Source organism: Plectropomus leopardus, chromosome 5 (genome assembly GCF_008729295.1).
Source record: "Plectropomus leopardus isolate mb chromosome 5, YSFRI_Pleo_2.0, whole genome shotgun sequence".
Lineage (NCBI taxonomy): Eukaryota > Metazoa > Chordata > Actinopteri > Perciformes > Serranidae > Plectropomus > Plectropomus leopardus.
In genome coordinates this window covers 11,250,140-11,262,060 of record NC_056467.1, presented here as the reverse complement: position 1 = coordinate 11,262,060, position 11,921 = coordinate 11,250,140, and the positions used below count along the sequence as shown (strand labels likewise).

The window sequence follows — 11,921 nt, the reverse complement described above, 5'->3', positions numbered from 1 at the left end:
TAAACACTAGATCAGTGCAGGGCAAAGAAAGCAGACAGTGAATGCAGCCTCCATTTCGAATTCCCAAACATTTCTCCAGACATTGGTTTCCCATACAGGATTTGAACCTATTAGCTTTCAGTCGAACATGATGAATGCTGATAGTAGCAGGGTATCAGTGCCAGGTACATGATTCCACCATATAGATCAAGATTATTTTTTACAATAAAAAAGTGACAATAAAAGGAAAGTGAAAGTGTAAAAATGTGAGAATGTGTTTGGAAACTCAATGCCACTTTTTTTCATTGTACTTTTTCAGACCTGTGCAATCGCAAAACTTTTAAGGACATGGGAAATAATCACATTTTCCCTAAACTTTTTTAGAACCACACAGCACTTAACAGAGAGGGAAATATATAAAGGAACGAAGAAATATCGACTTAAGAATCTGATAAAAGAGCAACATAAAAGAGAGTTAAAAATCCCTGGCAATTACTGTCAACCTGATTCGCTTTGAACCTCAAACTACCTGATCTCCCCTCAAAGCCACAGAATTATAAATTATACAGCCCAAAATAATACAATGTCTTTATAAATTACAAAGCCTCATATCCCCTATTCTCTTATGAAAACATGTGTGTGTGTGTGTGAGTGTGTGTGTCCTCTCGAGTTGCTACCCCACAGTCTTGAAGGCCTGCAGTATCATGTTGGTTTGGTGGCAGAGCCGGTTGGCGCTGACAAACACGTTTATCACTCTGGAAACAACCGTGACAGAGACACAAGGACACACATGTCAATCATACAGGAAAGAAACCATGGCAACAATATTAGGATAGATCACTTTGATCTGGCTGGAATGGAGAATGTCAGGCTTCAGAGAATACACGCCAGCATGAATCCACAGGAAATGGGTCAAGGGAATTATTCAGTAATGGTGGATTTGATAGAAGCGGGCCTGTGATCAAACGACAACCATTTACATGATGCTGACAGTGTGCGTGTGTGTGTGCGCACGAGTGTTTATGCATGCTGACATGTGCGTGTGCAGCTATTAAAAAGTGTTAGCGGCAGTGTGTGTGCATGTGAAAAATGAAGGGCGGAACAAGTGAGTGAGAAAACAGCAAAAGAAAGAAAACGTACAGAAGAGAAACTCCCCAAAACAGAGAATAAACTAGAAACAGTCATACTTTCCATCTCCGAAGTAGGTTTTCAGAGTGATACTGAAGCTCTTAGAGTATTTCACAAACTCTTTCTTCTGCTGTTCCAGTGCCTAACCAATAAACACAGACATCCAATCAGATCCATGTATTTCACAGAAACCATGTTTGTGTGAATGCAGTTTGTCTTTTTTATGTACCTACTTACCCGTTTATTCTGATACTGGTATTTCCTGAAGACGGTATTAACTGTGTCTAGCAGCTCCTTGATTGCACTGGCAATGTCTCTGCGGATGACACACACAAATAAGCCCATGTTAAAAAAACAATATCTCGAAATCTGTCTGTTTTTGTCAGGCAGTGATACCCGATAGCTACAGTTCCTTGATCCTGCTCAGTGTCTCCTTTTCTTCTCTTTTTCTCACAAGCATGCTTTCACCTTCAACTTTTTTCTCCCCTCGTATGCACTTGAAATCTACCGTTTCATAACTTTAATTTTTCAGCATTCCTTTTGAATTGACTCAATTTCTAAGCCCTCCGCTGGGTAAGTAACTTAAGCAGTGACTCACTAAGAGTATTGAATTCGATCAAAATAATGGCAAAGTGGGCCAAGAAAATAAAATGTCTTTCACTTTCTCTCTGTAGTATGTGTGTGTGTGTGTGTGTGTGTGTGTGTCTAGAGCAATGGACAGGGATATAAAATTGCATGCAGGGACCTTGACTTTTTGTCATCACTAGTCTAAAACATATGAAGGAATGTCTAATAGTAAAATCAGCGTCTATATATGTTTATGTTTTGTGTTTTAATAATTTGATTACTAAACTACGTTTAGCCGATAAAGACTGTGAGATGGAGTAGAAAGCTTGTAAGAGGACTTTTGAGTTGGCATTATTTTGTAACATTGCTGTTCCCAGGTTCGAAAATGAACTCCCATGCTCAGAATTTGCATTACTTATTAAAACTGTAACTCGAAAAATATTATATTTGTAAATTCTCTCTGGATGTACACAATTAAAGAGTAATATTCAATTAATTATCAACTGCAGTTTTTCTTTTGATCCTTTTTGACCGTTTTGATCCCATATACAGACTAGCAAACAAACACACAGGTATACTGTCTTGCTAAATAATGGTGGTATAATAACACAAAAATCATATTTTGCATCTTAGCTTGTGAACTAGTGCTCTCAAAGATTCAGTTTGTAGGATTTAGGGGGATATATTAGCAGAAAGTGAATACAATCTAATAAGTATGTTTTTCCTAAGTGTTCAGTCACCTGAAAATAATAATCCTTGTGTTTTCATTTCCTTAGAATGAGCCATTTATATCTAAATAGAGAGCAGGCCCTTGTCTATGGATATTGTCATGTTTTTACAGCAGCCCACAATGGACAAAGCAAATACTGGCTAATAGATCGGGCCATTCTCATTCACTTAGAAGCCCATCCACGGAGAGCCTCAGAAAAACAGATTTTTTTTAACATGAAACCACTTTATTCAGTTTTCACTAGTTTAAATCATTAAATTCTAAAAACCTCCTTAACAATGAGCACTGAAGGAATTCTAACCTAGAAAAGGTTCAGCAGTTTGCAGTCCTCACTAGGCGGGTTTCCATTAACCCTCAAGTGGTGCAAATTGAAATTGCGAATACAAAATACGCCTTCAGAAAAAAAGGTGGTATTTCAGGTGAATCAAAAAACCAATATTTCGCAAAACTGCAATGGAAATACTTTTTCCGCTTTTATAGCTCTTGTGATGTGAAACACCAGGTGGCTGTAATGTGACTTTATGGATGCCAACTGCCATTAAACCCAAAGAAGAAGAAAAGGTACAACAAAGTCACATATCGTTAAATAAATCATGGCTCATCATGTGTGGACGGAGGACCAGACAGAGATCTTCACTCTTATACGAGAGAAGGACATTACGGCGATGCTAGATTGGCTTTGTTGAGTGGCTGCAATAGAAATAAACCTGCCATTGTTTTGGACATCCATCGCCATGGTTACAGGAATGTTATCGCGATAAGAAAGTTACGTAACATTGCGTGAGAAGTCGCATAATATCACTCAATTGAAACACAGTCATCTTGCAATTTTATCAAAAATATTTTAATAAAATTTTGTGCAAATCTGTAATGGAAACCCACCTACTGTTAGATGCCACTAAGTCCCCCCACATCTAACAGTGTTCCTCTGAGGTGTGCTCCAAGAGTGACGCAAATTTTCACGTCACATGAATTGCAGGAATAGGACCACTGTCCTGTCTATTCATTTTGTGATTATTTGCCACGTGTAGCTACCATACCAACAATATAGACATTAGCTCTAGCTAGCAAAATATGCATTTAAGTGTGTGGAGTGTGCATGTTGTTTGTTTTGAGTCACACTGACCTCAATATTCCCCATAAGCTACTGAAAGATTTTCTGCTTTGTCGCACCATTTCGCTGTGAGTTTGCACCAATTCAGAGCCACGATGCAAAATTCGCTTCCCCAAAATTTTTTTTTTGTTTTTATGCAACAAAAGTGGAAATCATGTCGGCCTTTGCACCAAACAAATCACTCACTGGAGTGGTTGGCTAAAGTCCTCAAGAAGTTAGACTGAAACTTTTATATAGAATTAAACCTGGTGTACATTTCCCACCCGCACTCACTCACACTCACACACTGAGCTGTCTTACTTGATGGTCTGTAGGAAGCCCACTCTGTCATTGATCTCATCTGGTATGGTGCTGAGGATGTGTTTCAGAGATTGGGCCCTCTCGTTCAGCTCCTGGAACTCTGGCTCTCGCCTGTCAATCACAAACTCTGAAAACACCAAGAAGAAGAGAAAAATACAGATCACAAACTCCTCAGACGTAGACACGTCAAATTACCTGCAAATAGCTGCAGGGGACACTGCAATGAAGACATTAATAATAGTGGCCTACTGTGCAAATGTACAAAATTAATACCGGATCAAGTGTACCAGTGTGAATGTGTGTGCACACACTTAAAAGTGACAGTGTTTAGTTTGTTAAGTGAAAGAAGGATTAAGGCAGAACTTGGGCTGTGCCATGCAGGAGGTACATTTAAAATTCATTCAAAGTGTGTGTGTATGCATGTGTGAATTCATTACTACCATCAATCACTGTACACAGCACAAGGAATTCAATTATAGACAGAAACGGAGGAACATTTGAAAAAACAGGAGAAAGCAGTTGATTTGTGGAGAAACAGCTCCACCCAGTGGATAATCAGGCTAATGGAATATGAGCAGGGGCATCAGAAAAACCCAAGCTAAGCTGATAATCATCAACAGTTGGTGTTGTGCATGTCCTGGCAGAAAGTTAATGTTGATTAGTCTAATATGCCTTTCTTATTACTGACCCTCTGCAACTCTATACTGGCACTACTACATAGTTGTCTTATTTGATACATTTTATTTCACCCTCCTCTTTGCATGCACCATTCACTGAGCATCCTACCATCCACATCCTCTGCAGCCATGCGAAGTAGAGACTCATTATAGTTGATTTTCACATTCTTCTTCTCCAGTATTTTCATAACAATGTCCTGGGTTAGACCTGGGCTCTCCTTCTCTGCCTTGAAACACACACACACACACACAGCTGCACTGAGAGTAATCACAGTCAACCTTGGTCTTTTGCGGCGCTAAAATCTAACAAATCTACAAATGAAACAAAAGCTGACAGTGTTAATATTTTAAAAAGGTAGAATAGTTGGCAAAGTTATTACAGGGAAAATGGCAGCTCATTCAAAACAAGCAAACGAGGGAAAACTTTTCATTTTACCTTTATAACGGCTTCTCTCAAGGTCTGTGCTGCTGATGAGTTGACTTTCTCCAGCTGCAAGTTATAAAACACAGACACGCAAACATAAGCCAGCGGTAAAAACAAACACAAACACACACATCTTTGCTCTTATCATGGCCTCTCTTCTGTCCTGAAATGTAATTCTGCAGACAGCACATACAGCCAGACATCCTGCAATATCAAAAGGAGGACACTGTGCTATTGTATTGTGAAAAGCTATGCTGAGTCCATCCATCTGTAGATCTGAAGTCTATTCCATTTCCCTGAGCTGATACTCTGGTATTAAAGAGCTTCCCACTACTTCAAACTATAATGTGAGTGTGTCAGTTTGCCCACTGTGTACTCACATGTGTGGGTTTAAAATAAATTGTCATTTAATCATTGATTCCCTGTAAAGCTCCACCCAAAAAATAGAAACTTTAACAACACAAATTAAAACTAAAAACAGCTGCAAACAGATGTGAGGTGAGTTGACAAGAGGCTTCAGGCAATAGTTTATGGAAACTGCAGTTTATTTATCAGTTGTATTTGGTTGTATGTATGTAAGTTGTATGTAATTTGTTTGATAAATGGGGCCAATTGTTTCGTTTTCAAGTATGTGCTGCAGGGCTGGAAACTTTTTTGTCCGCCGGCCACTGTGGCTAGCAGATTCTATAATCTACCAGCCACTTAATAGATTGCTATTGTCTTTGTGGTTGGTAGATAAAGCAAATCTAGCAGCCACCTCCACATTTTACCAGCATTTAGCTGGTGGCTGGTGCTATTTTTCTAGCCCTGATGTGCTGCCACAGTTAATACCCTTTACTAACTATCTTCGTCTTGTCACTTTTGATGTGGCATTTTTATTTCTTGTAACTTGTGTTGTACATTTTTTAAACTGATTAGCCCAACAACAGAAAACAAGACTTAGGTATACTTCCTTACCCACTTCCTACTGCCACATTAGCCTGGTTTCTGTTGGACAGTTGCAGTATGTGCCAGCTGTTAGTTAAATTGGCTTGCTGAATAATCAGCTTTTCCTTTATAACAAATCGTACAACAGTACCTCGCAGTATAAGTGCAAGCAATGCACCTTGGTGGGAGGCGCCAAGTTTGGTTGCTGTGTTTAAAAAACAGTAACCATAAATTCCTGCATAGAGACAGAGCGCATTTAAGTCCCGCCCCTTCCAGGGGGGAATACAATCCAATGCTCTCCATTGACTTTGTATTGTGTGAGGATGCCTCCTAGCAAACAACATAAAAATGCATCAAAGCTGCTCTGTGCTGGGATACAGTACCAACATTGTAAATAATCTATGTTTTTATAAGTTGTCAAACTGGAAAAAATGAACTTTTAACCATTAAGTTGTGAGGTATCAGAAGAGAGATATGGGACAACTGTGTTGAAAACTGAGTCTGACGCTAACTAAGCTATGTGATGCCTGGTTTTAATGTTGTTGTTAGCTTAAATGATGATCTTAACCGGTGATTCAATTAAATAGTTGTAAATATCAAAGCATGTCACTTCTGACCATTCAGTGGAACAATTTTTTCAAGACATGTAAAGTCAGGAGAAAGGACACTGAGGTAAACCAACAATATTCTGTTTGTCAGTGTAACTTTTCCTCTCTGGGAGACATAAAGTGCTACAATAATCTGTTGTCCCGCTGATATATAATGGTTTGTAGGTAGCTACAGGCACTTGGTTAATGCCTCTGCTCTGTTGCATATTGTGGCAGGTGGGCCTGGTGTTCAGAGTGCAACATGTCACACTTCTTCCTCAGTGTTAACTAAACATTAACGTGGAACATTCAATGTCTACTGTTCCCTTTTTTCTATTCTGCTACACCATAAACATTTGAACCCTGCACAGAATCCCATTCAGATAACTTCTAGAAGTATTTTCTTCAAACACACATTACACTCGCTTCTGCTTCACCCGATTATCTATCACAAGTCTCATCCACATTTCTTTCTTCCTTTTTTTCACTTCAGCGAGAACTCTGCATTCTTTACCTGATTAAAGACAGGAAACATCACACTGTAGAGAGCCATAGAGACGATTGAGGCGGTGTCAGCTTCAATCTTCATGTCTTCCATGGACATCCTTGACCAATCAATGGCCCTTTGTGTATGTGCTTGTCCACTGATGCCAGTTTCACCTCATTCAATCATTCATGCAGGCTGACAGAATGGGAGCAGACAAGGACCTGAAGACGGAGAAGAAGAAGAAGAAGAAGGCAGGAAAGGTGAACAAGAAAGTAGCGATAAAAGATGTTGGATGAAAGTGACAGAGTAAGGGACTAAAAAAATAAAATATAATTTGCATGATTAAAATCAGGAATCAGTTCAAGCACATCTAATCAGGGTTCTCACACATTTTCATGGACAAAATTTCAAAACTTTTTCATGACTTTTCAAGGACCTATAATATAAAAATTGTGCGCTACATGGATGTTATTTCTCAAACATATCAAATTCAAATTCTATTCAAGCATAATTTCAGCTCACTGGCGGAGAGACAGAACACAGTGAGAAAATAAAGAAATGTACAGTGGAAAAAAACACATAGATGCACTTTAGAGATGTGTTACGTTAACAGCTTCACAAAATACATTAGCCGTTATGTTACATTTTGTGGAAGGTTATCCACAATAGAATACTGTAACATTTTCATAACACACAAAAAATGTTATGACTTTACTGAAACTTTCAGTGATTTTTACTAATTCCATAACTTTTACAGGCCTGGAAAAAGAGACTGTGAATGTTTCCATACCGTGGGAACACTGTTTAATGTCACAAAATCAATTCTAAAAATCAAAATCAATTTTATATGATTAAACAATGCACCAGCTTTACTCCTTCCCATCACATGTCATAAATTCCCATGAGCACCACCTCCCAGAAAGCCTTTCAGTCACAGACATGATCGTCACTTAACAGCCACATTGCTGAGGGGTGTGAGCTTTATTGTTCCACCGGGTGCAATGGAGACAAAATTGGCATGAGTCATACCTGAGTAAGGAACACCCTCTCAATATTACTGCAGCAATAAAAATATCACTGAGATAAATATAGAACCTTGGCACACATAGTCAATGATTTTTCTACTTCAATCTTGTCATAAGGAAGTAGTGAATCCTGGAAAATATCTATGATATGCCTTTTATGTCTCTGTCTGACACCTCCAGGACCAGTTCTTCCTTTGCCATTGTTTGTAGTGTGACACTTTAACAGCATTTGATATGACACTGTTTTTCATTCAGACTCACATACCTGGTAATTCTTCATGCGTGTGCCTCATCATTTCAAGAATACGATGAGTCACCGTGTGAAGATCTAACAGTGACTATGTTTGCACACTAGCATAACATGGTGATCCCAGATATGACAACAGTATGAATTTTATGCGGGTTAACATAATTGGCATATTCGCTTGGATATTCTCACTTAGACTTTATTTCGAATGTAGCATTTTCACATTAAAACACGTGGATTATGTCTATACTATCTGGATTTTAGGAGCATTCTTTGGACATGTATTCGGCACATGCAGAATATGCATCTCAACTTGGGTTTTTACTAAAGTTTTCGACACACAGCCTTTTGCCTGTTTACAGTGCGTTGTCATAGATGCATTGAACACACAGCAACTCACATAAAAGTTTGCAGGGCTGTGGCAGAGATGCATGCCCTAAAGAAAAGCCCAAATTTCTGGTCAACATGACAAATGTAACTTCTAAACATTATCAGAGACTTGGATATAAACAAGTTTTATGTGCAAACATTGCAACACCGATGTTTTCAAGGTGGTAGTTGAGGCAATGACAAATGGAGGCTGTGTTTGCACAGTCGGGCAAATCACCCACCGGAGGAAAACTGAAAAAATCCAATTTGGATGCAAAGAAACAAACTGGCACTAGTAGCTCCACCCTCCCACTTTTCCATATTTTGACATGATTGTCAGCTTGTTACAGGGCACGTCAATCAGAATATGCCTGGAAGGGAATTTTAGTGAAATAATCATTTTCATCAGCCATGTAAACAATGTAGTAGGAATACTGTCTTTTTCAGAATAAGGGTAAAAACAGTAACATTTATGCATGTAAACAAAGTCTGACTTTACTCTTGTCATTTCTAACTGCAACTAAGATGGCTCTCAACTTTATTAGATGTTTTATTTTGCCCCTTGGCAACCACTATTACACGAACATTAAGGTTTTAGACAGGCCCAGCATGGCAGCGTTTTCCATTATCAGTAGCTGACTGGGATTATGGGAGGTGGATTAGTCACAGGGTCTTTATACAGGTATCTGAAAACAGCTACCACAAGGAGACGATAACAGACGTGGTTACACAGACAGCCCCTCAACAGGCTTTAACCAAGTATCACTGATGGGTGTGGTTTGGTGTGGTCAAAAGTGTGATTATTTCCACCTGTAACCACACCTTACAATGATGTCACAGGGTCCTGAAGTGGGTGTCCTATTAACCTTAAAGTTACACAAAGCAAGGAAACAGAGAAACAATTATTATGTGTTGTTTTTTGCAAAATGTTAGTGATAAAGTCATGTAAACATGTACTTTAATCCATCTGCATTTTAACACATACATTTTAACAATTAATTGTGGCTCTTACTGTCAGGATATTGTCCTCTCATGCTTTCGTAATCACTGATGCGCCGATGAATAAAATAAACATGGATCCAAGGTGTTTTTTTTTTAGTTACATTTGTGATATAGCTGCTATGACAAGTCAAAATCTCTGTCAGGACATGTGTCCTTTTGACAGCGTTTTAATTATTTATGCGAACAATTCTAATCATGAGCCATTTTTTTTAAATTCGCCCTTAAAATATCAAATTTTTTACCAGACCTGATAAAGCTGCAAAGTTTCATGAGTTTTTGAATATGATAAAGCCCCCCAAAAGGCAATTCATTTATAGGAAGAAGAAGGAAGAGATAATCCATGATTTTATGGCACCTGGTGGTGTCACCCTTTGAAACATGGATTAGTGTCACTTTTCTTGAGAAGCATTCACACACCCTTCACAAGAATTTAAACCTTTGAACCCTGAGCAACTTTGGTTTGATTTTTTTTTTAAAAAACATGGGAAAAAGGCTATAAACCCCTTAGCAAGAACGGTCCCACAAATTGCAAGAAAGTGATAGGTTTGTAAAGTTGTTTTTAAGAAGGTAAAAAAAGCCAGAAAACTAGCTTATATTTATAATTTTCAAAAATATTTATCTAAAATTATTTTGACTGAATTGCTAACACAAGGATTTTTTTATGGTGATAGCCTTATTTTCTTTTTTGTTTGTTTTGTTTATTTGTTTGCTTTTAACTTTTATCTTTTTGTTTTGTTTTGTTTTGTATGCTAAATTTCAGGCAATTTACTTGTACTTTCAATGAATTTCTTGCTAATTTCTGGGTCAATTCTTTTTAAGGTGCTCATTGCCTACACCCCAGGCTTTTGAGAGAAATCAAGTAAGTTTGCCCTGGTTTCAAAGGGTTAAAAACATGCTGGTTTCAATGTAGATAAATGTCCCATTTCAGCTTTTTTTGTCCCATTGTAATTGTATAAACTCAATGCTCACTCAAAACCCTTTCCCATGTGGCTCATTATGAAAATATTTTGATTAAAAATCATACATTTATTCAAATACAACATCCTACAACTCTTTGTTGTTACACTAGTTACATCCGACAAGTAGGCCAACAATGATTGCTTCAAGTAAAGTACATTTGTGGAAAAAACTCAGGGACATGTTTGGTGACTGGCTGCTGATATCTAAAAAGCCTATGATGTAAAACCTTGTCCCATTTTTCTTGACTTCATCTACCTGTGGTGAGACTAAAAAAGCAGTAATACCCAGAGCTAGCGTTCACGCGCTATCAGGAGATTAGCAGTTCAGAACAGGTGCTCAACTCAACTCCGTCTTTAGCTAACTAGCGTTTTATCGCGTGTGTCAAGTGACAAAACAGCGGAAATATAAAATACATAACAACATACATGCAGGCGCTTCAGTTGTTTGCTCCTATGTCCCCTCTTGTTGTGGTTTGTGTCTCATTCAGGAAGTTTTCTGCCTGACAAAGCTGTAGCTGAGAGCCGAGGTGGGCGGTGTTGAGAGCTGTCCGTTGGTATCACAGGGGAAGCTAATTGTAGTTCTCTCGGTAACGCTCCTCCATATGTCGTCATTGTAATGGCCACCAAAACAGACTACAAGTCCCAAAAAGGCACAGGTGGTGCGTTTTGATTAACCCCTGGGACGCTTTCGTTGATAGAGCAATGTAAGATTATTTTAGTGCTTTTCCACTTCTAGAAAACATCTAAATATAAATTGGAGAATCAGTCTGTATTAACGCTTCCTTACAAATATGTGCTGCCTAGCAAAATAAAAGAGTTTTTTTTATTATTCTGTACTCATGTGTACTATAGCTGCTATACTATCCAGTAAATTCTGTTATTTATAGATTTATTTTTAACAGGAATGACAGATTATACCTTAATATAGCAGAAACACGAGAAAACTTTTTAGTTGTACATGTTACAATCTTCTAGATTGATTTTTTAGTCAGACATTTCATTCAGAGAACCTGAGTTGTTGCTAATATTCAACAATTCAAATTTCTCTAAGTTGCTAATATTCAACAATCCAAATTTCTTTAAGTATATAATTCATTTGCTCATCGTTTAAGTTAAATTTTACTTTCTTTTTTTAAATTTCCCTCATGTAACACTTTTTTAAACACATCAGCGCTGTAAATGTAGATACAAATTTTAAAGCATCCAACTTAAAAATATCTACTAAAAACTAAACTAAACTATTAATGTATGCAAATCTCATAGCTTTATCATATTACTAATTAGGTAAACCCCTATGTGTATTCATACTTGTGTTTATTTATTTTTCTGTCTGGTTTGTACCTTCTTATGTCATTATTTTCATTTGTAAATGTCTGTATTGATAAAAGAAAGTTCTGTT

At 37.8% G+C, this 11,921-nt stretch overlaps 1 protein-coding gene across 1 annotated transcript; it reads right to left on the bottom strand.

Annotated features, from left to right (window-relative positions):
* On the bottom strand, positions 1-11,060 carry pdcd10a (programmed cell death 10a). Its single transcript, XM_042486695.1, has 8 exons — positions 10,949-11,060; positions 6,948-7,141; positions 4,932-4,985; positions 4,605-4,722; positions 3,819-3,945; positions 1,345-1,423; positions 1,167-1,249; positions 1-734 (listed from the first exon to the last, which is right to left on the bottom strand). The coding sequence occupies exons 2-8, from the start codon at positions 7,035-7,037 to the stop codon at positions 653-655; spliced, it is 633 nt and encodes a 210-aa protein (XP_042342629.1). The 5' UTR covers positions 7,038-7,141; positions 10,949-11,060; the 3' UTR covers positions 1-652.
* Positions 11,061-11,921: the final 861 nt, after the last annotated feature.

Bases quoted from the DNA above. Each gene is read 5' to 3' on its own strand.
- pdcd10a (XM_042486695.1), bottom strand. From the start codon at position 7,037: ATGTCCATGGAAGACATGAAGATTGAAGCTGACACCGCCTCAATCGTC. The intron at 3,946-4,604 runs GTAGGATGCTCA...TGGTGTTTTCAG, and splicing joins GGCTGCAGAGGATGTGGATG to AGTTTGTGATTGACAGGCGA. The intron at 1,424-3,818 runs GTAAGACAGCTC...TGTCATCCGCAG, and splicing joins GGCTTCCTACAGACCATCAA to AGACATTGCCAGTGCAATCA.